Source organism: Hemiscyllium ocellatum, chromosome 5, assembly GCF_020745735.1.
Source record: "Hemiscyllium ocellatum isolate sHemOce1 chromosome 5, sHemOce1.pat.X.cur, whole genome shotgun sequence".
In the NCBI taxonomy this organism is placed as follows: domain Eukaryota; kingdom Metazoa; phylum Chordata; class Chondrichthyes; order Orectolobiformes; family Hemiscylliidae; genus Hemiscyllium; species Hemiscyllium ocellatum.
Genome location: NC_083405.1, coordinates 140,125,234 through 140,152,314, shown reverse-complemented (window position 1 = coordinate 140,152,314; position 27,081 = coordinate 140,125,234). Strand labels below are relative to the sequence as shown.

Sequence of the window (27,081 nt, the reverse complement as noted above, 5' to 3'; positions counted from 1 at the left end):
ACCCTTCATAAAACTGTGTTGACTATCCCTAATCAAATTATTCCTTTCCAGATGATTATAAATCCTATCTCTTATAACCTTTCCAACACTTTATCCACAACAGAAGTAAGGTTCACTAATCTATAATTACCAGGGTTGTCCCGACTTCCCTTCTTGAACAAGTGAACAATATTTGCGATCCTCCAGTTTCCCTCACACTACTTCTGTCGACAATGATGACATAAAGATCAAAGCCAAAGGCTCTGCAATCTCCTCCTGAGCTTCCCAGAGAATCAGAGGATAAATCTCATCTGGCATGGAGTCTTATCTATTTTCAGATCTTTCAAAATTGCTAAAATCTCCTCTTTGTTACACACAGTGTATATGGAGTTTAGTAAGGCCTTTAATAAGGTCCCATATGGTAGACTGCTCTAGAAGGTTAGATCACATGGAATCCAGGGCAAGCTGGAAAATTGGATATACAATTGGCTTGATGGTATGAAGCAGAGGGTAATAGTGGAAGGTTGCTTGTTGGACTGGAGGCTTGTGGCTAGTGGAGTGCCTCAGGGGTCAGTGCTGGGCCCATTACTATCTGTTACCTATATTAATGATTTGGTTGAGAATGTACAAGACATGATTAGTAAGTTTGCAGATGACACTAAAGTAGGCAGTATCATAGACAGTGAGGAAGGTTATCAGAAATTGCAACAAATTCTTGAAAAGTTGAGGAAGTGGGCTCAGAAATGGCAAATGGAATTTCATAGATTTGTGGGAGATGTTGCATTCTCAAAAGTCAAAACAAGGTAGGAATTTCATAGTCAATGTATAAGGGGTATAGTGGAACAGAGGGACCTTGGAGTTCAGGTGCATGGTTCTCTGAAAGTGGAGGCCCAGATAGACAGGGCAGTGAAGGAAGCATTTGGCATACTGGCCTTCATCAGTCAGGACAGTGAGTACAGAAGTTGGGAAGTTACATGGAAAATGTGCAGAATGTCAGTAAGGCTGCAGTTGAAGTATTGCATTCAGTTGTGGTCACCTTGCTGCATGTATATCTTGTATCTCAGAATCTTCTCAAGTAACCTACCTACCGCAGATGCAGTGTGGAGGTTGTTTTGGGAACATTTGCTGTTAGTGTTGGACAGTTTGTTCCACTGAGGCAAGGAAGGGATGGTAGGGTGAAGGAACCTTGGGTGACAAGGGATGGGGAACATCTAGTCAAGAGGAAGAAGGAAGCTTACTTAGGGTTGAGGAGGCCAGGATCAGACAGGGCTCTAGAGGGTTACAAGGTAGTCAGGAAGGAACTGAAGAAAGAACTTAACAGACTTGTAAGGGGGCATGAAAAAGCTTTAGCGGGTAGGATTAAGAAAAACCCTAAGGCATTCTACACTTACGTGAGGAACAAGAGGATAGCCAGAGTAGGGCAGGGCCAATCAGAGATAGTGGAGGGAACTTGTGCTGCGAGTCAGAGGAGTAGTGAAGACTGGGCAGGACATGCCTGGGCAATTTTCCACATTTTGTATAAAGACAAAAGTTAGAGAGTTCCACTTTTTCTGTTCTTTTTTTGCCTTTGTCTTAGCAGTTGATGGCAGCTGAGGATGGAAAGAAAGTCAAGTGTTTATTCAATGTGATCTAACCAACATGGACTGTGGAGTGGCCTTTTCCCAAGTGCCTATTTTATATTTCCCTGGGCATCATGGAAAAAGGTAGATCATTAGTCTCTCCACATTTAACGTCACAAGAAAATGTCAGATAACTTTACACTTCCTGATTAATGAGTCCCATTCCAGGACTGGAGCAACCAAGACTAAAAACAAAGATGCTCTGTTAAATGGGTACAGTAACCTAGTGATCAGTTTATTAGACTGGTTAATACCCACTATGATATATTGTGAAATCAATTTCAATAAATCTGGTCGTTTCTAGTCTGGTTGAAGGAAATAATCAAAACAACTTCGGGATTACTAATGTTGGTTCCTATCCAGTCTGGGAGAAAGTCAGGACTGCAGATGGAGTACCAGAGTTGAAAAATGTGGTGCTGGAAAAACACAGCAGACCAGGCAGCATCCGAGGAGCAGCAGAATCGACGTTTCGGGCACGTCGATTCTCCTGCTCCTTAGATGCTGCCTGGCCTGCTGTGTTTTTCCAGCACCACATTTTTCAACTCTCCTACCCAGTCTGACCTACTTGTGACTCCAGTCACAGTGCGTGTGTGTGTGTTAAGGTTGTGACAGGAGGAGTAAACTGGTAATCAACCCCAGTATTCCATGGGCCATATCAACATATAAGTGTCTTATTTAATCATCAAACTGCTCGGTTTGTTCCTCATTTATTATGGAGAACAGAAGAGACTTTTACCAGGTTCCTTCAGTAATTCAGTGTTCACTCTTTTATCATAAACAAAGTTATTCTTTAGTTAGTTAGAAAAATGAGATATCAATGAAGCTATTTGTAGGATCCAGTATACTTCCTTCATACCAAACACATATGTTCAGACGTTGACAAAACACACCCCCACTGCGATCTTAGGGTTTTGGAATGAATAGACACCAAAGGAGCAATATGTCCAAGAGTTTGCATTCAGAAAATACAATTGGTTCACTTCTCTCAGTTCCTTTTAGTTTTTGCTGTTGATGAGATCTAATTTCTGACAATAACAAAGTGATATTAGCAACAGGAGCAGGCAATTCAGCATGTTGTACCTGCTGTCATGGAATAAGATTATGACTGATCTCATATCAGCATTCCTGTTTATCTACATTATTCTTCCAGCCCCTTGCTTAATAATCTGTCCACCCATGCCTTAAAAATATGACTGAGCGAGAGAGAGCTGCTTTCTGCTGTACTCTTCTTCAACAACTCGCATTTCAGCACTGTGTACCATTTGACAAAACGCATTTCATTGCAGAAATTTACCAAGGCTCCTTCAACCACACCTTCCAAATCCACAACCACGACCATTTAGAAGGACAAGGGTAGCAGATACATGGGAATTCCACTACTTGCAAATTTCCCTCCAAGCCACTCACCATCCTGACTGAGAAATATATCACCATTCCTTCAGTGTCGCTGGATCAAAATCCTGTTTCCTACCTAATGGCTTTGTGGGTGTAATGAAACAAAACAGTTTGCAGCAGTTCAAGAAAACAGCTCACCACCACCTGTCCAGGGCAGCTAGGAATGGGCAATAAATGCTGGCATTTCAGTGATGACCATAATCCATTAATGCAGAGGCTGTTGATGGGCAATCAACAGCTCACATCCCACGGTTTCTCCAAGTCTATTTGCTCCGCAGTTAAGCCAGAAAACCCATCTCTTACCTAATTCTAAAACCTTTTATTGGATTCTCTCTCCTAAAATTACTTGATTATCTGCAGTTTAATGGAAATTCTACAATTCTGTTTAACCTTCTGACGTTTGTTTCCAAGCAATCACATGATAAAGCTTCTTCACACGATTGTCTAGTTTTTCATAGGACTACATACTAACATGCTTCCACCCTGAAAGATGATATTTCATCTCAAAATGCATTTCATTCTAGTGCAAACAGGACTCACATATAAGAAAACAAAGTCACATTCATAGTCAGAAATTACTGGAAAAGCTCAGCAGGTCAGGCAGCACCCAAGGAGCAGGAAAATCGACATTTTGGGCAGGAGCCCTTCACTTCATAGAGTCAGAGTCCTACAGCATGGAGACCAGGCCCTAAGGCCTAAACCAGTCTACGCTGACCAAAATGTCCATCCACCCTCACCTCATTTCCCTGCATTTGGCCCATATCCTTCTAAACCTTTCCTATCCATGTGGTTGTCCAAATGCCTTTTAAATGTTAATGTACCTGCCCCATCAACCACTTCTCCTGGCAGATCATTCCATATACTTACCACTCTGTGAAAATGTTGCCCCTCAGGTTCCCTTTAATTCCTTCCCCTCAAATAGTCCCCCATTCACCAATCCCGGGAAAAAGACAGTACATTCACCCCATCTCTCATGGTTTTCTATACCTCTATAAAATTCCCCCCCCCGCCATCTCCTACACTCTAAAGAAAAAAGTCCTAGCTTGTCCAATCTCGCCCAACAGCTTAGACTGTTCAGTCCTGGCAACATCTGTGTCAATTTTTTCTGCACTCTTTCCAGTTTAATAACATCCTTCTTATAGCACAGAATAGCACAGCACAGTACAGCCCTTCAGCCCCTGATATTGTGCCAGCCTTTCATCTTACACTAAGATCAGACCCTTCAATTGACTATCATCAATGTGCCTATCCAGGAGTCACTTAAGTGTCCCTAATATATCTGACTCTACTAGCACTGCTGGCAGTGCATTCCAATGTAGCCACCACTGAATAAAACACCTAGCTCTGACATCTCCCCGAACCTTCCTCCAATAACCTGAAAATTATGCCCCTTTGTGATAGCCATTTCTGCCCTGGGAAAAAAGTCTCTGGCTATCCAATCTATCTCTGCCTCTCATCATCTTGTACACCTCTATCAAATCACCTCTCACCCTTCCTCACTCCAATGAGAAAAGCCCTAACTTCCTCAACTTTCTCCATAAGACATACCCTCCACTCCAGTCCAGGCAGCGACCTGATAAATGTACCCTCTCGAAAGCTTCCACATCCTCCTATAACGAGGTGACTAGAACTGAACACAATATTCCAAATGCAATCTAACTAGAGGTCTATACAGCTGCAGCATAACCTCATGACTCTTAAACTCAATCCCCTTGCTAATAAAAGCCAACGCACCACATATCTTCTTAACAACCTGACTGGAAACTTTGAGGGAACTATGAACATGGACCCCAAGATCCCTATGTTCCTCCATACTGCCAAGAATCCTGCCTTTAATTCCGGATCCTGCATTCAAATTTTACCTTCCAGAGTGAATCACTTCACACTTTTCCAGGTTGAACTCCATCTGCACTCCAGTCATTGTAACTCACTTTGATTATGCAATCTTGGGGTTCTAGCTCCTTCTGAAACTGTGCTAACTTTAGAGAGTTATGTCTATAAGGATGTTGCTTAATTGGAACAGCATCTCCTATATCTACATTATGCACAACTAGGTTTGTCCTTCCCAGTTTATTTCTGCATATCTCCCCATGTGCTAGTAATAACTCTTGCAGGTCATTTCAATGTTCTTGTGGAAGGTAACACAATAATTTATCCCAATTTTTGGGAACTTCTTCATTGTCCAATTTCATTTGAGGAATATCCACTTCAGAATCCTCTGAACTTGGTTCTTCCTTCTGTGCTGTAATCATTAACACCTTCTTTCCTTCCCTGTCAAAATGCCTTTTGAGCATATTCACATGACACACTGAGATTTCTTCCTGTCAGGACTCCTTATCAAGTCAGAGAAAGTGAGGACAGCAGATGATGGAGATCAGAGTCAAGAGTGCATTACTGGGAAAGCACAGGTTAGGAGGAGAATCAACATTTCAGGCATAAGCCCTTCATCTGGAATGAGGTTTGTGGGCCGGGGCTGAGATGTGAATGGGAGGGGTGGGAAGGAAGTAGCTGAGAAAGCAATAGGTGGATGAAGGTGACAGAATCGGAGGGGGGAGAGATGGACAGGTCCAGAAGGTACTGCCGAGTTGGAGGCTTGGGACTGGATTAATGTGGGGGAGGGGAAATGAGAAAGCTGTTGAAATCCACATTTATCCAGTGTAGTTGCAGGGTCCCAAGACGGAATATGAGGCATTCTTCCTCCACGTGTTGGGTGGTTAACGATGGTCCTTATCAAATAGTTCGCCTCACTCAATTTCCTCTTGATTTGATAAGGTCCACTAAAACTTACTTTTAAAGGTTCACCTATTATTAGAAGTAACAACAATACCTTATCCCCAATGGAAAAATTGTAAGTTTAATTTCTTGTTTCATTGTATGCTGGAATACTTTTAAATGTTGTCTAGCGAACTTCCCAGCTCTATTTAGGTCTTTCTCTAAAATTTTACACATACTCCAAATGGGTGGTCTCTGAATTCTGACTGACTAATTTCTCCTTAATCAGTTTTAATGGTCTTCTGACTTCATGCCCAAAACATTAATTCAAATGGACTGAATTTGGTCGATTCATTAAGTGCATCTCTGATCACAAAATATACAAATGGAACTCCCTTATCACAATCACCTGGATAATCCTGACCATAAGTCCTCAACATGGTCTTCAGTGTTTGATGCCATCTCTCTAGCACTCCCTGCAATTCTGGATGGTACGCAGTAGATTTGAATTGTTTTATTCCAAAGTTATTCATAACCTCCCTGAGTAGTTTGGATGTGAAGTCGGACCCTTGATCTGACTGGATCTCCATATCTAGTAAAAGATGTATGTAATTCTTCTACAACCCTTTTAGCTGTGATGTTGCATAATGGGATTGCCTAAGGAAGTCTAGTCTACACATCCATTATTGTTAATAAATACCTATTCCCACTTTTTGAACCTACACAATCAATCAAGACTCTTGTGAAAGGTTCCTCAAATGCTGGAATAGGTTAGCGAGTTTTGAGAAGATTTGTAGCTCAGGTCGAGGTTCTGGTTGTATGTTTGGAAGGTTCATTTCCAGCTCAGCAAGCAAACCTCCACCCAGCTGAATAGGTATTAACGGTGCAGGTTTTATTACTGCCTGGGGTTTTCCCATTAGCTGACATGTATGACACGTCTGGCAAAATTCAACTACATCCTTGTGTGGCCCAGGCCAGTAAAAACATCTTTGTATTTTAGCCTGTGTTTTCCTCACCCCTAAATGACCTCCAAGTGGTAGTTCATGTGCCACTCGCAGCACCTCTTTTCTATACCCGACTGGCAAAACAATTTGATGAATCTCTGCCCATTTCTCATCTGCTTGAATGTGTGATGGTCTCCATTTCCTCATTAAGACATCACCTGTTAGGTAATAACACACAGGGATGCACTCACTGTCCTTCCATGTATATGCCTTTTGATACAACTGCTTTAAGTTCTCATTTATCTGCTAAAACTCAATGAGTTTTGCAGAAGTAAAGATATTTGCATGTTTACTATTTGCACCTGCTCTGTCCCACTTATCTGATCAAAAGAAAGTCTCTGATAATGCTAGTTCAGCTTCCTTACCTGTGCCTTTTGATCTCTCCTGCTTCAGCTTGTGACTATGTGATCTCGATACTATACAATCAGGGAAGATTCTTAGATTAAACATTCTGCATTTCTTCAGTTGCCTGCATCTTCACTGGCTTTTCAACTAGAGTAGGCAGCATGCCTTCGGGGAATCAGCTATATCATTTCAAAGGACAAACTGTATTCCTGGTATTGAGAGTTTTGTCCAACACTCCTGCCACAAATTCTCCACTCCTCTCTGGACTCTCTCGCCTCACTTTACATAACTGAGCACTTTTTGTCTCACCATGAATTCCTGTTCCCAGTACCTTCCCTGGCAATAGTCCCTCAGGAGTGCATATCTCCTCATCCTTTAGCATTACAGACTGGGAGGATCCTGTGTCCCTTAATATTGTAACCTCCTTACCTACTACTCCTGGCCTATGTGAATAAACCTGACCCTTACATGTATATTTTTTAAGCAGATCTGGCACTTTCTCCTTAATCAACCTCTGATCAGCTTGTGCACTCTAGTGCAGCTTTCTAGCTTCCACTGTGCTTTCTGTTACCATTCCAACAAACCTTCCAGGCTGCTCCTGTTTTCCTACATCTGGCTTTCTCCCAGCTTACCAACACTGATTTTTTCTGGCTCACTTTATTACAATGAAAACACTGGAGCTTTTTACCTTCTTTGTCCCCTTCAAGGATTTCCTTTATACCCTGCGGTAAATTATCCTTATGATTTTCACTGTGATCGATCTTTCCTTTTCCACGTGAGGATCTCTCTTTGCCCCAATTTCTATCCCGCATGGACTGGAATTGATTCTGGAAGTCAAGCCAAGTTTTATTGACCAGCTCGTAACCATCAGCCCCTTCAGCTGCTAACCTTGCAGCTTTAACTCTCTGCTCTTCCACACTAAGCTCACCTTCAGCCTTTGTCTCCAACCCATAAACTAACTTCCCTTTCTATGCTACACTCTCCCCAATCTCTCCATACTTCCGGCTCACTGCCTTTATTCCTGATGAAGGGCTTTTGCCCGAAACGTTGATTTCGCTTCTCGTTGGATGCTGCCTGAACGGCTGTGCTCTTCCAGCACCACTGATCCAGAATTCCCTTTCTAAGTGTCAGTTTCTTAAGTTCAATCTCCCTCTCTTTTTCCCTCTCTTCTGCTATTAATCGTAACTCAAACTGTTTCATTTCTGCTGCCCTTTCCTTATCTCTCAAGCTGCTTCATTTGCAATTGAATTCTTGCCATCTTTATCAATCCAGATGGATTTTCCAGCAAGTTTAAATGCTGCGCCACTGCTGTAAATCTCTCTCCTTTCCTTACAGAAGGAAGCAGCTCCAACCCTAGCTTGTCTGCTAATTCCTACAGCTTGGCCTTAACCACCTTTTGCAAAACTACCAAGTTCACCTCGTCCACCTCCAGAAAACCTTTGGTGACTGAAAGAGCCATTACCATCCCAAGCTTTGTCTACCCAACCAAACCAACACCCAAAATAAAGACACTAGCACCTACCACTTGCTGTTTAAAATCCCACAACGAGCTCCCAATCTGTTATGGACTAGGGCAGACCACTCAAAATGTTCTTCAGCAGGCAGCCCAGATAGTAACTTTGTTATTTGTTTCAGCAAGCATACAGTGACAATTACCCAGATTAAGTTAGCTAGGTTGACTACTGGGTTTTAAAACAGACTAAAATTTATTCACAAAACTAAGGAATGAAACACAAAGAACAAAATAAAAAACATCTACAGAACTCAATCTATCCAAACAAAACTTAATTATGCTGTTCTGAATATGCACAACAATCCCAATAAACAAACCCCTTAAACACAGTAAAAATGAAACAGAGGCTTACAGTTCGAAGTTAGAAGGGCAGAAGGAGGGAGAGTCGAGCAGCCTGTTTCCACACAGCCCACTGCTACACTGAACTGCTCAGCTTGAGAGCTGGCCATGCCCCCTTGACTTATATAGGTTACTTCTAAAACAAAGGCTTTGAGCTAAAGTCTCATTTGTTAACATATAAACAAACAGTCTCTCAGTGAACTCTTTTATCTCTGTATCAAACCAGTCAATTCGGAGCCTGGACTGGTTTACAACTCCTCTGAAAAAAACATGGACACAGTATCCTTGAGGAAAAGGAACAGGTTTTAGAAAAAGGGAGCGGCTTTGTGACAGATCCCTTCAGCTTTCAGGAGATCAATCATAACTTGTCATGAGAAAGGCATGCTCATAGTCCAATCTCTGCCAATACCTGTTCATTCACAAAGAACAGTTACGTCTGAAACTGAATTATGCTAACAGCAAACATACTTTGGGTAGAGAGGGAAGCGTCAGGGGCATAATCACTTTTTAGCAATACAGCAGTGAATCATCATCCTGAGCAGAATCTCAGTTGACTGAATTTTCTCAATACAATTTATATGAACACAACGCACCCAGTTGCTAACAACTGACATCTTAATGAATTATGATTTCAAACCATGATCCCTTCAGGGATTGTACAAAGGGTGGGGCTCTTCAGACAGTCTACGTGTTTGTCAATATTTATAGGAAATCCCTGGGTGAGAAATGATTTGTAGGAATTGCTATGTAAGAACATAAGAAATTGCAGCAGCCAGACATTCATTCCCTTAAACCTGCCCTGTATTCCAGAAGATCATGGCCGATTTGTCCAGGCCTCAACATCTCTTTCATGCCAGTTCCTTGTAGTCTTTAACTCCTAAATAACCCTTGTGGAGGCAAGATCATTGAAGATCTCACCCTATCCTCTTTAAATATTTTTAAGTGATTTAGATTTCACTGCTCCCTACAGCAAAGGATTAGAGATATTCATTACATTCAGAGACAAAATTCCTTCACATCCCAGCTTTGAATTAATATCCTGTAGTTTGAGATTCCCCAAGTGATTGAAATCAAGGCCCCTCAACATTTTAAATGTTTCAAGATAATCCTCATTCTTATAAACTTTGATGAATAATGGTGTAACCAGTTTACCCATTCTTGATAACTCAACCTCCTCCAGGGGGATGGGAATCAAAGCTGTATTTTGAGTATACAGGAGGTTGAGAGTAGTGAGGTCAGAACTAAGGTTTCAAGATCACAAGAGGGCACTGGCAAGCAAGATGTTGGTTTGGTGTGTGTCTACTTCAACACCAGGAGCATCCGGAATAAGGTGGGTGAGCTTGTAGCATGGGTTGATATCTGGGATTTCAATGTTGTGGCCATTTCAGAGACATAGATAGAGCAGGGACAGGAATGGTTATTACAGGTTCTGGGATTTAGATGTTTCAGTAAAACAAACAAAATGGTAAAAGAGGGGGTGGTGTGGCATTGTTAGTCATGGACACTATTACAGTTGCAGAAAGGATTTTGAGGACTTGTCTACTGAGATTAGAAACAGGAAAGGAGAGGTTACCCTGTTGGGATTTTCTGCAGGCCTCCAAATAGTTCCAGAGATGTAGAGGATAGGATAGCAAAGATGATCCTCGATAGGAGCAAGAGTGACAGGGCAGTTGTTATGGGGGAACATTAACTTTCCAAATATAGACTGGGAATACTACAGTTCAAGTACTTTAGATGGGTGAGTTTTTGTCCAATGTGTGCAGGAGGGTTTCCTGACACAGTATGTAGACAGGCCATCAAGGGGTGAGGCCACATTAGATTTGGTACTGGGTAATGAACCAGACCAGGTGTTAGATTTGGAGGTAGGTGAGCACTTGTGATAGTGACCACAATTTGGTTATGTTTATTTTAGTGATGGAAAGGGATAGGTCTTTACTGCTGGGCAAGAGTTATAGCTGGGGGAAAGGCAATTACAATGTGATTAGACAAGATTTAGGATGCATAGGATGGGCACAATTGAAACCACCACAATTGAAGGAGCGGCAATCCAAAAGGTAATGCTTCCAAATAAACCTGTTGGGCTGGAACCTGGTACTGTGAGATTTTTAACTTTGTACATCCCAGTTCAACACTGGCACCTCCAAATCATGACAGAGTAATCATATCACCAATTCCTGTTAATTTAATACTGATGGTTTTCTTCAAAGGAACGCTGTGTACCAAAGAAATTGGGTCCACTCTCTGACATTTCAAAAACAGTGTAATGAAATTTTCAAAATCCAGAGACAAGCTCTGTCAAGCTAGCACTTTGATAGTCCTGCATTGGACTCCAAACCTGTTGAAGAGACAGAACTGATTCCATGGCCAGCCAATTCAACAGGCAAGTCTCAACAATTGAACCAGCCAAATTCATCAAATCTACAGGATGTGTATGCTTTCACTAGAATATTCACTGACATTGCATGAACACAAAACCTTCACACAAAGCCTCACATTTAACTCTCAATTAGGGGACTGTCATGTCATTATCAGATTCACTTGAGCTTTGATTCACAAGGTGAAGTACCAATATCTATCCAGCAACCATCCAGCTGCTCAAACTTGAAAACAGCTCCTCCTGAGCTTCATAGTCAACCGGATGAAAAGATTCTTACGTGCATGTGACTCAGATTCACTTGGCATTTCTTGACCATGTCCAGAAAGTGATGAGACAACAGTTCATCCAACAGGAGGTAGACAGGAACCCCACGACTTGCAGCCTCCAGCACCTCAGCAAACAGATCAAGATCAGTGAAAATATCCATTACAATTGCGATAACCTGCAGTAGGGTTGGGAGGGTGGGTGGAGGGAGACGGGGATAAATCAAAACAAAAACATCAGTTCAACATTCGAAAAAGGCCCAATTTTGACGGTATTAGACAAGAACTTTCAAAAGCTGACTGGGGGCAGATGTTCGCAGGTAAAGGGACGGCTGGAAAATGGGAAGCTTTCAGAAATGAGATAATGAGATTCCAGAGAAAGTATATTCCTGTCAGGGTGAAAGGAAAGGCTGGGAGGTACAGGGAATGCTGGATGACTAAAGAAATTGAGGATTTGGTTAAGAAAAAGAAGGAAGCATATGTAAGGTATAGACAGGATAGATCAAGTGAATCCTTAGAAAAGTATAAAGGAATTAGGAGTATATTTGAGGGAAATCAGGAGGGCAAAAAGGGGACATGAGATAGCTTTAGCAAATAGAGCTAAGGAGAATCCAAACAGTTTTTATAAATACATTAAAGACAAAAGGGTAACTAGGGAGAGAATAGGGCCTCTCAAAGATCAGCAAGGCAACCTTTGTGTGGAGCCGCAGAAAATGGGGGAAGATACTAAATTAGTATTTTGCATCTGTATTTACTGTGGAAAAGGATATGGAAGATATAGACTATAAGGAAATAGATGGTGACATTTTGCAAAATCTCCATATTACACGGGAGGAAGTCTGGAAATCTTGAACACATAAAAGTGGAAAACTCCCCTGGACCTGATCAGGTGTACCCTAGAACTCTCTGGGAAGCTAGAGAAGTGATTGCTGGGCCTCTTACTGAGATATTTGTATCGATAGTCACAGGTGAGGTGCCGGAAGACTGGAGGTTGGCTAACATGGTGCCACTGTTTTAGAAGGGTGATAAGGACAAGCCAGGGAACTATCGACCATCGAGCCTGATGTCAGTGGTGGGCAAGTTGTTGGAGGGAATCCTGAGGGACAGAATGTACATGTATTTGGAAAGGCAAGGACTGATTAGAGATAATCAACATGGCTTTGTGCATGGGAAATCCTGTCTCACAAACTTGAGTTTTTTGAGGAAGTAACAAAGAGGATTGATCAGGGCAGAGCGGTAGATGTGATCTATATGGACTTCAGTAAGGCATAAAACAAGGTTCCTCATGGGAGACTGATTAGCAAGGTTAGATCTCATGGAATACAAGCAGAACTAGCCAGTTGGATACAGAACTGGCTCAAAGGTAGAAGAATGAGGGTGGTGGAAGGTTGTTTTTCAGGCTGGAGGCCTGTGACCAGTGGAGTGCCACAAGGATCGGTGCTGAGTCCCCTACTTTTTGTCATTTACATAAATGATTTGGATGCGAGCATAAGAGGTCCAGTTAGTAAGTTTGCAGATGACACCAAAATTGGAGGTGTAGTGGACAGCGAAGATGATTACCTCAGATTATAACAGGATCTTGACCAGATGGGCCAATGGGCTGAGGAGTGGCAGATGAAGTTTAATTCAGATAAATGCGACGTGCTGCATTTTGGGAAAGCAAACCTTAGCAGGACTTATACACTTAATGGTAAGGTCCTAGGGAGTGTTGCTGAACAAAGAGACCTTGGAGTTCAGGTTCATAACTCCTTGAAAGTGGAGTCGCAGGTAGATAGGATAGTGAAGGTGGTGTTTGGTATGCTTTCCTTTATTGGTCAGGGTATGGAGTACAGGAGTTGGGAGGTCATGTTGCGGCTGTACAGGACATTGATCAGGCCACTGTTGGAATATTGCGTGTAATTATGGTCTTCTTCCTATCGGAAAGATGTTGTGAAACTTGAAAGGGTTCAGAAAAGATTTACAAGGATGTTGCCAGGGTTGGAGGATTTGAGCTATATGGAGAGGCTGAACAGCTGGTGCTGTTCTCCCTGGAGCGTCGGAGGCTGAGGGGTGACCTTATAGAGGTTTACAAAATTATGAGGGGCATGGATAGGGTAAGTAGGCAAAGTCTTTCCCCTGGGGTTGGGGAGTCCAGAACTAGAGGGCATAGGTTTAGGGTGAGAGGGGAAAGATAGAAAAGGAACCTAAGGGGCAACATTCTCACGCAGAGAGAAGTACGTGTATGGAATGAGCTGCCAGAGGAAGTGGTGGAGGCTGGGACAATTGCAACATTTAAGAGGCATTTGGATGGTATATAAATAGGAAGGGTTTGGAGGGATATGGGCCGGGTGCTGGCAGGTGGGACTAGATTGGGTTGGGATATCTGGTCAGCATGGACGGCTTGGACCGATGGGTCTACTTCCATGCTGTACATCTCTGACTCTATTCCACAGCAGAATGTTGACAAAACCACAGGCTTGGTTGGTGAAGGGTTAAATTGTATAACAGACTGAATAGAGACAGAAAAGCATAGGATTGCAAATGTTCAACTGCATTCAATTCTGGTCTCCCTGGTATAGAAAGGATATTGTGAAACCTGAAAAGATTCAGAAAAGATTTACAAGGATGTTGCCAGGATTGGAGGATTTGAGCTCTAGGGAGGTGTTGAATAAGCTGGGACCGTTTTTTTCTAGAGCATCAGGGGCTGAGGGTTGACCTTAATGATGAGGGGCATGGATAGGGTGAATAGTCATTGTCTTTTGCCTCAGGGGAGTCCAAAACCTGAGGCCATAGGTTTAACGTGAAAGGGGAAAGATTCAAAAGGGACCGAAAGGACAACTTTTTCATGCAGAGAGTGGTTCGTGCATGGAATGAGCTGCCAGAGGAAAAAGGGGGGGGGGGGGGGAGGACTGGACAATTACAACATTTAAAAAGGCAACTGATTGGCTATATGAATAGGACAGCTTTAGAGAGATATGGGCCAAATGCTGGCAAAAAGGGACTAGATTAATTTAGGATATCTGTGTCATACCAAAGGGTCTGTTTCTGTGCTGTACAGCTCTATGACTCTAAGTAAGGAGATAGGGATGAACCCAGCAACATTCTGGCAGTCAGTTAAACAGCAGGGTGTGGAACAATTTCAGGGTAATTATCAGAGAATTCACTTTGGGAGAAGTCTGAAGAAGCAGCCCATTTGGCTCACCAAGTCTGCTCTACCACTGAATGAGATCAGGGTAACCAGGGTAGTCAGGGATAGAATCAAAGTGTTAAAAAAAACACGTACAATGTGGCAAAGATTCGTGTTAAGTCAAAGGAATGGAAAAATTTTGAAAGAAGGGGAAAGTAAGGTCAAACCAGCAAGTAACATAAAAAACAGACTGTACAAGCTTCTTTAAATATATAAAGGAGGAAGAGAGAAGCGAATGAACATAGAACATGATAGCGCAGTACAGACCCTTCGACATTGGTTCCAAAGTTCGGCGCAATCTGAAGCCTATCTATCCTACACTATTCTATTTTCATCCCTATATTTATCCAATGACCATTTAAATGCCCTTAACGTTAGCGAGTCTACTACAATTGCAAGCAGTGCATTCCACGCCCCTGGTGAATGAGGCTGGGAAATAATACTGGGGAACAAGAAAATGGCAGAGGAGTTGATTAAACATTTTGCATCAGTCTTCATGGAAGAGGACACTATTAGCATTTATAAATATTAAATAATCAAGGGGCTAAAATGGTTTAGGAAATAAACACAATAGCAATCACTGGAGAAAAAGCAACTGAGAAACTAATTGGGCTAAAGATCAATAGGTTGCTTGATCAATTGGACCTGATAGATTTTATTCGAAGATTTTAAAGGAAATAGCTGCAGAAATAGTGAGTGCACTGGTAGTAATCTCCCAAGAATCCTTATATTCTGGAAAAATCCCAGAGGATTGAAAAACTTCCAGCATAACACCTTTATTTAAAAAGGGAGGGAGGCAAAGAAAAACAGGTTAGGTCACTTAGCTTAAGTCAGGATGTAGGTTTGCTCACTGAGCTGGAAGGTTAAGCAAGCAAACCTACATCCAGAACCTCAAACTGAGCTACAAATCTTCTCAGAACTTGCTAGCTTAAAGAAGTTATTCGGAAAATGTTAGAATCTACTATAAAAGGATGATAAAACAGAGCATTTAGAAATACATAATCGAAACCAAACAGAGTCAACATAACTATTATGAAGGGGAAATCATGCCTGACAAATTTACTGCAATTCTTCAAGGAGGTAACAAGCAGGATAAATAAAGAAGAATGGGTTGGTCTTACATTTTTGGATGTCCAAAGGCATTTGGTACATAAGGCTACTTAATAAGAGCCCCTGGTGTTGGAGACACTAGATTAACCTGGTGAGAGGGTGAGTAACTAAGACAAGACAGAAAGTTGGGATAAAAGGGGCATTTTCAGGATGGCAACCTAAATAATGGAGTGCCACAGGAATTAGCGCTGTGGCCACAATTGCTTACATGTTAATGACACGGATGATCAAAGTGAATATATTATTGCCAAGTTTGTGAATGATAGAACATTACGTATAGGAGATGGAAAGTCATGCTGCAGTTGTATAGCATATTGGTGAGTCCACTTTAAGAATACTGCATACAATTCTGGTCACCCTTTTATAGGAAAGGTGTCATTAAACTTGAGAGGGTGCAGAAAATACTTACAAGGATGTTGCCAGGATTGGAGAGTTTGAGTTATAGGAGAGGCTGAATAGGCGGAGGCTTTATTCCTGAAGCGTCAGAGGCTGAGGGGGTGACCCCTTAGAGTTTTATAAAATCCTGAGGGGCATGGATGGGGTGAATATCCAAGGTCTTTTTCCAGGGTGGGGGGAGTCCAAAACTAGAGGGAATAATTTTAAAGTGAGAGGGGAAAGATTTAAAAATGACCTGAGTAATAACATTTTCATGCAGAAGGTGGTGATTATGATTATGATGTGGTAGGCATCACAGAGACGTGGTTACAGGGGGGTCAGGACTGGCAGTTAAACATCCAAGGATTTACAACTTATTGAAAAGACAGGGAGGTGGGCAGAGGCGGTGGGGTTGCCTTGTTAGTTAAGAGTACAATTAAATCTATGACAATGAATGACATAGCGTCGGATGATGTGGAGTCTGTGTGGGTGGAATTGAGGAACCACAAAGGCAAAAAAACCATAATGGGAATTATGTACAGACCTCCTAACAGTGGTCAGGACCAGGGGCGCAACATGTACCGGGAAATAGAGAAGGCATGTCAGAAAGGCAAGGTCATGGTGATCATGGGAGACTTCAATATGCAGGTGGACTGGGTAAATAATGTTGCCAGTGGATCCAAAGAAAGGGAATTCATGGAATGCTTACAGGATGGCTTTTTGGAACAGCTTGTCATGGAGCCCACAAGGGAGCAGGATATTCTGGACCTAGTGCTATGTATTGAACCAGACTTTATAAAAGATCTTAAAGTAAGGGAACACTGAGGAATCAGTGATCATAATATGGTAGAGTTCAGTCTGCAGTTTGAAAGAGAGAAGGCAAAATCGGATGTAATGGTGTTACAGTTAAATAAAGGTAATTATGGGGGCATGAGAAAGGAACTGACAAAAATAGACTGGAAGCAGAGCCTAGCAGGGAAGACAGTAGAGCAAAAATGGCAGGAGTTTGTGGGTATAATTGAGGACACTGTACAGAGGTTCATCCCCAAGAAAAGAAAGATTATCCGGGGAGGGATTAGACAGCCATGGCTGACAAAGGAAGTCAGGAAATGTATTAAAGAAAAAGAGAGATCCTATAAAGTGGCCAAGAGCACTGGGAAATCAGAAGATTGGGAAGACTACAAAACCAAACAGAGGATAACAAAGAGAGTAATAAGGAAGGAGAGGATCAAATATGAATGTAGGCTAGCCAGTAATATTAGAAATGATAGTAAAAGTTTCTTTCAATATATAAGAAACAAACAACAGGCAAAAGTAGACATTGGGCCACTTCAAACTGATGCTGGAAGCCTAGTGATGGGAGATAAGGAAATAGCTGGAGAACTTAACAAGTACTTTGCATCAGTTTTCACAGTGGAAGACATGAGTAATATCCCAACAATTGAAGGGAGTCAGGGGGCTGAGTTGAGTACGGTTGCCATTACAAAAGAGAAAGTGCGAGAAAAGCTAAAAGGTCTTAAAATTGATAAATCTCCTGGCCCCGATGGGCTACATCCTAGAGTTCTGAGGGAGGTGGCTGAGGAAATAGCAGAGGCATTGGTTGAGATCTTTCAAAAGTTACTGGAGTCAGGGAAAGTCCAGGATAATTGGAAGATGGCTGTTGTAACCCCCTCGTTCAAGAAAGGATCGACAAAAGATGGAAAATTATAGGCCAATTAGCCTAACCCCGGTTGTTGGTAAAATTCTAGAATCCATCGTTAAGGATGAGGTTTCTAAATTCTTGGAAGAGCAGGGTCGGATTAGAACAAGTCAACATGAATTTAGTAAGGGGAGGTCGTGCCTGACAAACCTGTCGGAATTCTTTGAAGAGGTGACAAGTAGGTTAGACCAGGGAAACCCAGTGGATGTGGTACATCTAGACTTCCAAAAGGCCTTTGATAAGGTGCCACACGGGAGGCTTCTGAGTAAGGTGAGGGCCCACGGTGTTCGAGGTGAGCTACTGGTGTGGATTGAGGATTGGCTGTCTGACAGAAGGCAGAGAGTTTGGATAAAAGGTTCTTTTTCGGAATGGCAACCGGTGACTAGCGCTGTCCCACAGGGTTCAGTGTTGGGGCCGCAGCTGTTCACGTTATAGATTAATGATCTGGATGAAGGGACTGGGGGCATTCTAGCGAAGTTTGCCAATGATACAAAGTTAGGTGGACAGGCAGGTAGTACTGAGGAAGTGGGGAGGCTGAAGAAGGATCTAGACAGTTTGGGAGAGTGGTCCAGGAAATGGCTGATGGAATTCAATGTGAGCAAATGCGAGGTCTTGCACTTTGGAAAAAAGAATATTCTAAATGGTGAGAAAATTCGTAAAGCCAAAGTACAAAGGGATCTGGGAGTGCTAGTCAAGGATTCTCTAAAGGTAAACATGCAGGTTGAGTTCGTGATTAAGAAAGCAAATGCAATGTTGTCATTTATCTCAAGAGGGTTGGAATATAAAAGCACTGTTGTACTACTGAGACTTTACAAAGCTCTGGTTAGGCCCCATTTGGAGTACTGTGTCCAGTTTTGGTTCCCACACCTCAGGAAGGACATACTGGCACTGGAGCGTGTCCAGCGGAGACAACATGGATGATCCCTGGAATGGTAGGTCTAACATACGAGGTACGGCTGAGGATCCTGGGATTGTATTCATTGGAGTTTAGAAGATTAAGGGGAGATCTAATAGAAACGTACAAGATAATACATGGCTTGGAAAGGGTGGCGCTAAGAAATTGTTTCCGTTAGGTGAGGAGACTAGGACCCGTGGACACAGCCTTAGAATTAGAGGGGGTAAATTCAGAACAGAAATGCGGAGACATTTCTTCAGCCAGAGAGTGGTGGGCCTGTGAAATTCATTGCCGCAGAGTGCAGTGGAGGCCAGGACGCTAAATGTCTTCAAGGCAGAGATTGATAAATTCTTGATGTCACAAGGAATAAAGGGCTACGGGGAGAATGCGGGTAAGTGGAGTTGAAATGCCCATCAGCCATGATTGAATGGCGGAGTGGACTCGATGGGCCGAATGGCCTTACTTCCACTCGTATTTCTTATGGTGGTACATGCATGGAACAAGCTGCCAAGTAGTGGAGGCAGCTACAATTAATGCACTTAAAAGGCATCTGCATGGGTGTGTGAAGAGGAAAGGTTTAGGGAGATATTGGCCAAATGCTGGAAAATGGGACTAGGTTAAATTGGGATATCTGGTTGGCATGGCCAAAGGGTCGATTTCTATGCTGCATGACTGTACAACAAAACTCAGTGAAGGAAAGCTGTGAGGGTGACATAAGGAATTAACAGAGGGATTAATTAGATTTTCTACAGTATGGAAACAGGCCATTTTGCCCAACAAGTCCACACCAACTCTCCGAAGAGTAACCCATCCAGACCCATTCCCCTGACTAATGCACCTAACACTATCAGCAATTTAGCATGGCCAATTCACCTAACGTGCACATCTTTGGACTGTGGGAGGAAACCAGTGCACCCGGAGGAAACCCACGCAGACACAGGGAGAATGGGGGGGAAATTGCAGAGCCATTGGCTTTGATTTTTATGTCCTCATTGTCTACAGGAATCGTGCCAGAAGACTGGAGGTTAGCAAATGTGGTTCCCTTGTTCAAGAAGGGGAGTAGGAATAACCCTAGTAACTATAGGCTGGGGAGTCTCACTTCTGTTGTGGGCAAAGTCTTAAGAGAGAATTGTAAGGGATAGGATTTATGAACATCTGGATAGGAATAATGTGATCAAGGATAGTCAGCATGGTTTTGTGAAGGGCAGGTCGTGCCTCACAAACCTTATTGAATTCTTTGAGAAGGTGACTAAGGAGGTGGACGAGGGTAAAGCAGTAGATGTGGTGTATATGGATCTTAGTAAGGCGTTTGATAAGGTTCCCCATGGTAGGTTACTATAAAAAAATACGGAGGTATGGCATTGAGGGTGCATTAGAGGTTTGGATTAGGAATTGGCTGGCTGGAAGAAGACAGAGTGTAGTAGTTGATGGTAAAGGTTCATCTTGGAGTGCAGTTACTAGCGGTGTTCTGCAAGGATCTGTTTTGGGACCATTGCTATTTGTCATTTTTATAAATGACCTGGAGGAGGGGCTAGAAGGTTGGGTGACCAAGTTTGCAGATGATACGAAAGTCGATGGAGTTGTTGACAGTGAGGAAGGATGTGGCAGGTTACAGCGGGATATAGATAAGCTGTAGAGCTGGGCAGAAAGGTGGCAAATGGAGTTCAATGCAGGTAAGTATGAAGTGATTCACTTTGGTAAGAGTAACAAGAAGATGGGGTACTGGGCTAATGGTCAGATACTTGGTAGTGTTGGTGAGCAGAGGGATCTTGGTGTCCATTTACACAGATCTCTGAAAGTTGCCACCCAGGTAAATAATGCTGTGAAGAAGGCATATGGCGTACTGGCTTTTACTGGTAGAGAAATTGAGTTCCGAAGTCCTGAGGTCATGTTGCAGTTGTATCAGACTCTGGTGCGGCCGCATCTGGAGTATTGTGTGCAGTTTTGGTCGCCATACTATAGGAAGGATGTGGAGGCACTGGAACGGGTGCAGAGGAGGTTTACCAGGATGTTTCCTGGTATGGTAGGAAGATCATATGAGGAAAGGCTGAGGCACTTGGGGCTGTTTTCATTGGAGAAAAGAAGGTTTAGGGGTGACTTGATAGAGGTGTACAAAATGATTAGGGGTTTAGATAGGGTTGACCATGAGAACCTTTTTCCACCTATGGAGTCAGCTATTACGAGGGAGCATAGCTTTAAATTAAGGGGTGGTAGGTATAGGACAGATGTTAGGGGTAGATTCTTTACTCAGCGAGTCGTGAGTTCATGGAATGCCCTGCCAGTAGCAGTGGTGGACTCTCCCTCTTTATGGGCATTTAAACAGGCATTGGATAGGCATATGGAGGATAGTGGGCTAGTGTAGGTTAGGTGGGCTTGGGTCGGCGCAACATCTATGTTCTATGTTCCACACAGACAGTTGCCCGAGGCAGGAATTGAGCTGGGTCCCTGGCACTGTGAGGCATCAGTGCTAACCACTGAGCCACCGTGCTGGATATGGACAGGCTAACTGATTGGGCAAAACTTGGCAGATAGAAAATAAATGTGAGAAAATTTGAAGTTTTGGCAGGAAGAATAGAGGAGTTGAACATTATTTACATGGAGAAGGAATGCAGAAAGTTACAATGCAGAGGGATTTAGAGTATCTAGTGTATCAATCACAAAAAGCTAACATTCAAGTTCAATGAGTAATAAGGAAGGAAAATGGAATATTGACCTTCATTTCAAAGGAAATAGGGTTCTAAAAGTATGAAGCTATATAAGACACTAGTCACACCACAGCTGAATACGGTGAAGCATTCGGGGATCCTTATCTCAGGAAAAATGTACTAGCGTTGGAATAGTCCAGAAACTTTTCACAAGGTTGATCCCTGGTATAGAGGGATTTTCTTATGAGAGGAGGGTAAGTCTTTAGAGTACATAGTACATAGAGTATAATTCTAATACTCTTTGACCAGATAGACCCTGTACACATTGAAGAAGAATAGAAGAATACAAGATTCTTGGGGACGTAACGAAGTAGATGTAGAAAGATTATGGGATAGTCCAGGACCAAAGGGTATAATCTCCGAATAAGTAATCCCTCAGAGATGAGGAGGAATTTCTTCTCTCAGAGGGTAGTGAAACTGTGGAATTCTTTGTCACAGAGGGTTGTGGACGCTGGGTCGTTAATTATATTCAAGGCTGAGATAGACATTTTTAAATGAGTTATGGAATCAAGGGTTATGGGAATATGGTAAGGCAGGGAAGTGGATTCGAGGATCATCAGGTTCGTCATGACTTCTTTGACTGGCAGAGCAGATTCGATGGGCTGAATGGCCTATTTCTCCTCAGTCTTATGGTCAGCAAAATGAAGGAATGTTAAACTGACTGTTCAACTGATGGCAATGATACCAGGACACTTCAAAACAGCGGCTATAACATTCAGCTCTCTCTGCGTAATTCAGAGACTGATATTTTTTTCCATTTTTTTAAAAACAACTTTTTGTCCTTTTGGACTCCCCTTTTATTTCTAATCTTGATGGATGTATGTGCCATTACTTTTTCTTCTCACTAATTTTAAACAATAAACTCACTCTTTTTTTAACTCAAGAAAGCCTGGTTAAATTGCATCCGTGTAAAACGCCTGTTTATTTAGGTCGACAAGGAAAAGTATCCATAGATATATGGAAAATAGGCGTCAGAGCAGACCATTAGGCTCATCAAGCCTGTGCTGCCATTCAATACAATCATGATGACGATCCGACTCAGTAGCCTGTTCCTGCTTTCTCCCCATGTCCTTTGTTCTCCTTCGCCTGAATCTAATTCCTTTTTGAAAATATTCAATGTTTTGTCCTCAAACAAAATGGGTAATCTCACATTTATCCATATTACACTGTATCTGCCAATCACCCACTCGCTCAACTTGTCCACATCTCACAACCATCTCTGGATCCTCCTTTCAGCTCAATCTCCCATTCAGTTTTGTTTTATCTGCAAACTTGGAGATGTTACATTTAGCTCCCCCATACAAACCATTAAGAAATATTGTGAATAGCTGGAGTCCAAATACCGATCCCTGCATCACTGGCTGCCATTTGGAAAAAGACCATTTATTTTTGTTCTTTCTTGTCTTCCAGAATCAAAATATATATTTAATTGACCTGCCATTCTTTGTTCCCCATTATAACTTCCTTTGTAACAAAAACAGTAATTGCTGGAGAAACTCAGCAAGTCTGGCACCATCTGTGGGAAGAAAGTTAATATTTTGAGTCCAGTGACTCTTCATCAGAACTTTTCGTTTCTTACTGCATTCATTCTGCGTTCCTATATTTGTCCTAACTAATCTTTTCTCTTCACATAACGATAGAAGGTTTTACAATCAATTTGCATGTTCCCCATAAGCTTACTCTTGCACTCGGATTTTCCCTCTCATAATCAATCCCTTTATCTCTCTCATAATCAATGCCTCGCCAATCATAGAGATCCATTTTTAAATTAACCTTGTTGCAACCAACCAAGTAGTTGTGCCAATAAAGCAGGGAAGCCAGTTCATCCATCCTCATCCAATGGCTTAATTATTTGGATATTTGGAGCTGTAATGAATTGGGGAATTTCACCTAAGAATTATCACACTGACTAACAAAAGTTCTGTGATAAAGTTGTAGAGGGTTCAAAAAAAGGATTTTGAAATTTGAGTTTGTAAAAGGATTTACTAAATTATATGATAGACTCATTGCCAAAATTATAGCCAATTAGACGAAAGGACAAGTGGCAAAATGGATCTATAATTGTATATGGACAGCTAATTGTACAAACGCTGTTTGGTTTAAACTAGAGGCAACAGCGTGGCACACTAGTGAAAGGGCAGTGACCAATTAGATTGCTCTCTCACAGCCAGTCAGTATCGGCACGTTGTACTGAATAACAACCTCCTGCTTTGCATTAATTTAAATTCTAAAGGCCAGTTAATACCATAGTGCATGATTGTTTAAAAAAAAGTTCATGAGAAGTTCCTAGGTTTCAGTGTGCAAACTACTTTCCCAATGGCTCAGAGAGAGTTCGTATGGATGAATCAGGCTCCAGATATTACCTTGTTATGTAATTGTCGTTATTCAGGTCATGAATCTCCTTACCTGGGTAGCTGATCTGATGAGTCTCCTGAATTCCTCCTTGATGCTGAGCGTGTCAGGCGCTGGTGGATGCACAAAAATAGTAACATCAGAGGGTCCCCTGCACATGTGAATATTCGGCCAGCCTAGATCCAGTGCTGGCGCAGCAATGTCAGTTTGAACTGGCCAATAGGTGCCTGATGAGTCTGATTCATCATAGTCACCTCCAATAAACTGAAGCTCATCCAAAGGTACTAGAGGTTTCTTCAGGTGCTTATTAATGTGCTCGATCTCAGTGCTGCTGAGAAAATCCACCTCTTTCTCTTCTGCCAGGAAATGGTAGTAAGCATCGATTCCCTCCTCAGCGAGGATATCAACGGCAATGCGGTAATACTCCTTGTAGTGAGGTGGGACATAACTGGGATCATTATCTACATCACCCAAAGTCGAACACTGAGAACGGTGTGCCATGTCACAATCACTGCTGCTGCTGCAACCTGCATGTACAAATCGGAATTAATCACACAGAGCTGAAACAGGAACACTTACTGGAACATTGCTGCATGTCTTTCTCATTGATTTAGACATAGGGTTAGAGGGCTGAGAGCTCTAACAGAAAATAGGAGATTTTGGACATCACTATGAATCCCAAAGGAAACCAAAAGTGTATTATATTAGGATAGAGAAATGAACAAACAACTAAAAGCATTTTGATTAAAATAAGTGTTGGATATGTTGATTCTGACGTGGAAGGAGATCACCATCCCTGCAAAGAGGTTTGTGAATGCTGTAGGGGCAAATATAAACCAAATTTTCAGAGGGATCATTGCTAGCTCAACACTCCACATTATAGGGGATTCAGATGAGATAGAGGGGATGGAAGAGGAAGATGATGTTACAATATTGATCAAAGGATGAATTCTCACTACCTTGATCATCAAAAGAAGCCATATGGGCAGAAGGCAGAAACTATTTTTATTCATTCATCAGATATGGGAGCCACTGGCTAGGCCAGCAGTTTTAGTCCAAAAGACAAGTAGGAGTCAGTATTGTTGGGGTCTAGAGTGACATGTGGGCCAGACGACGTTCCCTAAAGGACATCAATGAACCAAATGGGTTTTTCGATCCATTGGTTCATGGCCTTCAGACTTTTAATTCAAGATTTTTATTGAAATTTTATGCCATCTGTCATGGCAGGATTCAAATCCATCCCAGAACATTGCCTGGGTCTCTGGATTAACAGTCGAATGATAATACCATGAGGCTATCGCCTCCCCAAAATGCTGTGGATAGGCAGTGGTTGTTTTCTTGGGAGCAGGCAAGACTGAGAAGGGTCCTACTAGAGGTGTGTAAGATTATAAGGGGCAGAGATAGGCAGAATAGGAAGGTGCTTTTTCAGTTTGTAGAGAGATCAGTAACAGGGGGCATAGGTTTAAGGTATGAGGTAGAAGGTTGAGATTAGAGGAGCAGGTTTTTCATCCAGAAGATGTTGGGAGTCTGGAACTTACTGCTGCAAGGGTGGTTGGGTCAGAAATTCCAGTAAACATTGAAGCAGAATTTACACCTTTGCTTGTTTTGCCAAAGCCTCCAGGGATCACAAAATGGGTTTGGTGTTAATTAGATTTTTGATGAGCAGCAGCGACATAATGGACGTAATGGCTTCCTTCTATGCTGCAAATGTTTAGGAAACTAAGAATCACAATTGCTGACATAGGATTTATGTAGGTAGTGCAGTAGGCATGGTGTATGTGGTTTATCAAATGCCTTTCTTGAAAGCATCCTCTTTGGAAAAGAAAGGCAAATGTTAAAGGAGGAGATGGTAAGTCGGGTATTTGACAGGCTAAGGGATAGATTGCATAGCTTAGTTTTCTTGTCAAGGGAAGTGTGCCGATTGGATTTATTGTAGTCACGTGTCCCAAAGTCCAGGGAAAAATTTTGTTTGCAAGCAGTACAGTCAACTCATAGCAAACAAGGCACACAGATCACAGGGTGCTTAGACAGAGCGAGGCATACAAGGTTACAGCTGCACAGGAAGTACACAAAGCAAGATCAACATTCAATTTGAAATTAGAGTCCATTCAGCAATCTAACAAGAGTAGAGAAGAAGCTGCTTGAACCTGTCAGTGCATGTGTTCGAGCCTCTGTATTTTCTGCCTGATGGAATGAGCATTACCAGGGCAGAAGGGTCTTTGATGATGTTGCAGCAACAAGAAGTGTAAATGGAGTCCGTGGATGAGAGGTTGGCTTCCGTGATACTCTGAGCTGTGCACACAATCTTTTGTAGTTTTTTATGGTCCTGGGCAGAGCAGTTGCCATACCAGGCTGTTATGCAGCCGGATAGAATGATTTCTATGGTGCATCTGTAAAAGCTGTGAACTATCTCAGGATTCAATACAGCGATCATTGCTTTTCTCCTTAAACGCAAATGCCCTGCGCTTGGTAATAGGGAGCACAAGTTAACAGTGATACTCTTTACAATACTGCGAATTTTCAGAAGAGGACAGTAACAAACTTAAAACAGAGAGGGACTGACTGAAAGGGACAGACATGGTTTAATGTGGATAAATGGGAAATGACAGAGTTTGAGAAAAACCCGATTGGGAGACATAATCATATAAATGTAGTGGGGGGCCTAGGAGGGCAGATTTACAAATCCTTGCAGGTGGTTGGTCAAGTTGTTAAGATGGTTAAAAAGCTGTAAATGAAATTGGTTCTTTAAATGGGACATTGAACACAATAACAAAGAAGCCAGGCTGAATGATTACAGATCACCAGTTCAGCCCTAGCTGGAGCTCTGTGTACAACTTGGGAAAGTTGCAAAGGCCTGAATGCAGTACAGAGGAGTTTTCCCAGAAATCAATTCCGTGCTGTACATCTCTATGACTGAGAAAAGGTGGGGGGAGGGGAAATGAGGAAGCTGGAGAAATCTGCATTCATTTCCCTTCAGTCCCAACCCTCAGACCCAGCACTGCCTTCTTACCTGCAATCTTCTTTCTGACCTCTCCGCCCCCACCCCCTCTTCGACCTATCACCCTAACCTTAACCTCCTTCTACCTATCACATTCCCAATGCCCCTTCCCCAAGTCCCTCCTCCCTACCTTTTATCTTAGCCTCCTCATTCTTGAAGAAGGGCTTATGCCCGAAACGTCGATTCTCCTGCTCCTTTGATGCTGCCTGACCTGCTGCTCTTTTCCAGCAACACA

At 42.4% G+C, this 27,081-nt stretch overlaps 1 protein-coding gene across 1 annotated transcript in view; it reads right to left on the bottom strand.

Annotated features, from left to right (window-relative positions):
• fam83hb (family with sequence similarity 83 member Hb) overlaps nt 1-27,081 on the bottom strand; it is a 109,922-nt gene that overhangs the window by 66,639 nt on the left and 16,202 nt on the right. Inside the window, exons 2-3 of the mRNA XM_060825279.1 lie at nt 23,903-24,375; nt 11,561-11,725 (exon numbers count right to left, since the gene is read on the bottom strand). Of these exons, the coding sequence (XP_060681262.1) occupies nt 11,561-11,725; nt 23,903-24,349 (612 nt within the window). The 5' untranslated portion in view covers nt 24,350-24,375. The remainder of the gene's footprint in view (nt 1-11,560; nt 11,726-23,902; nt 24,376-27,081) is intronic.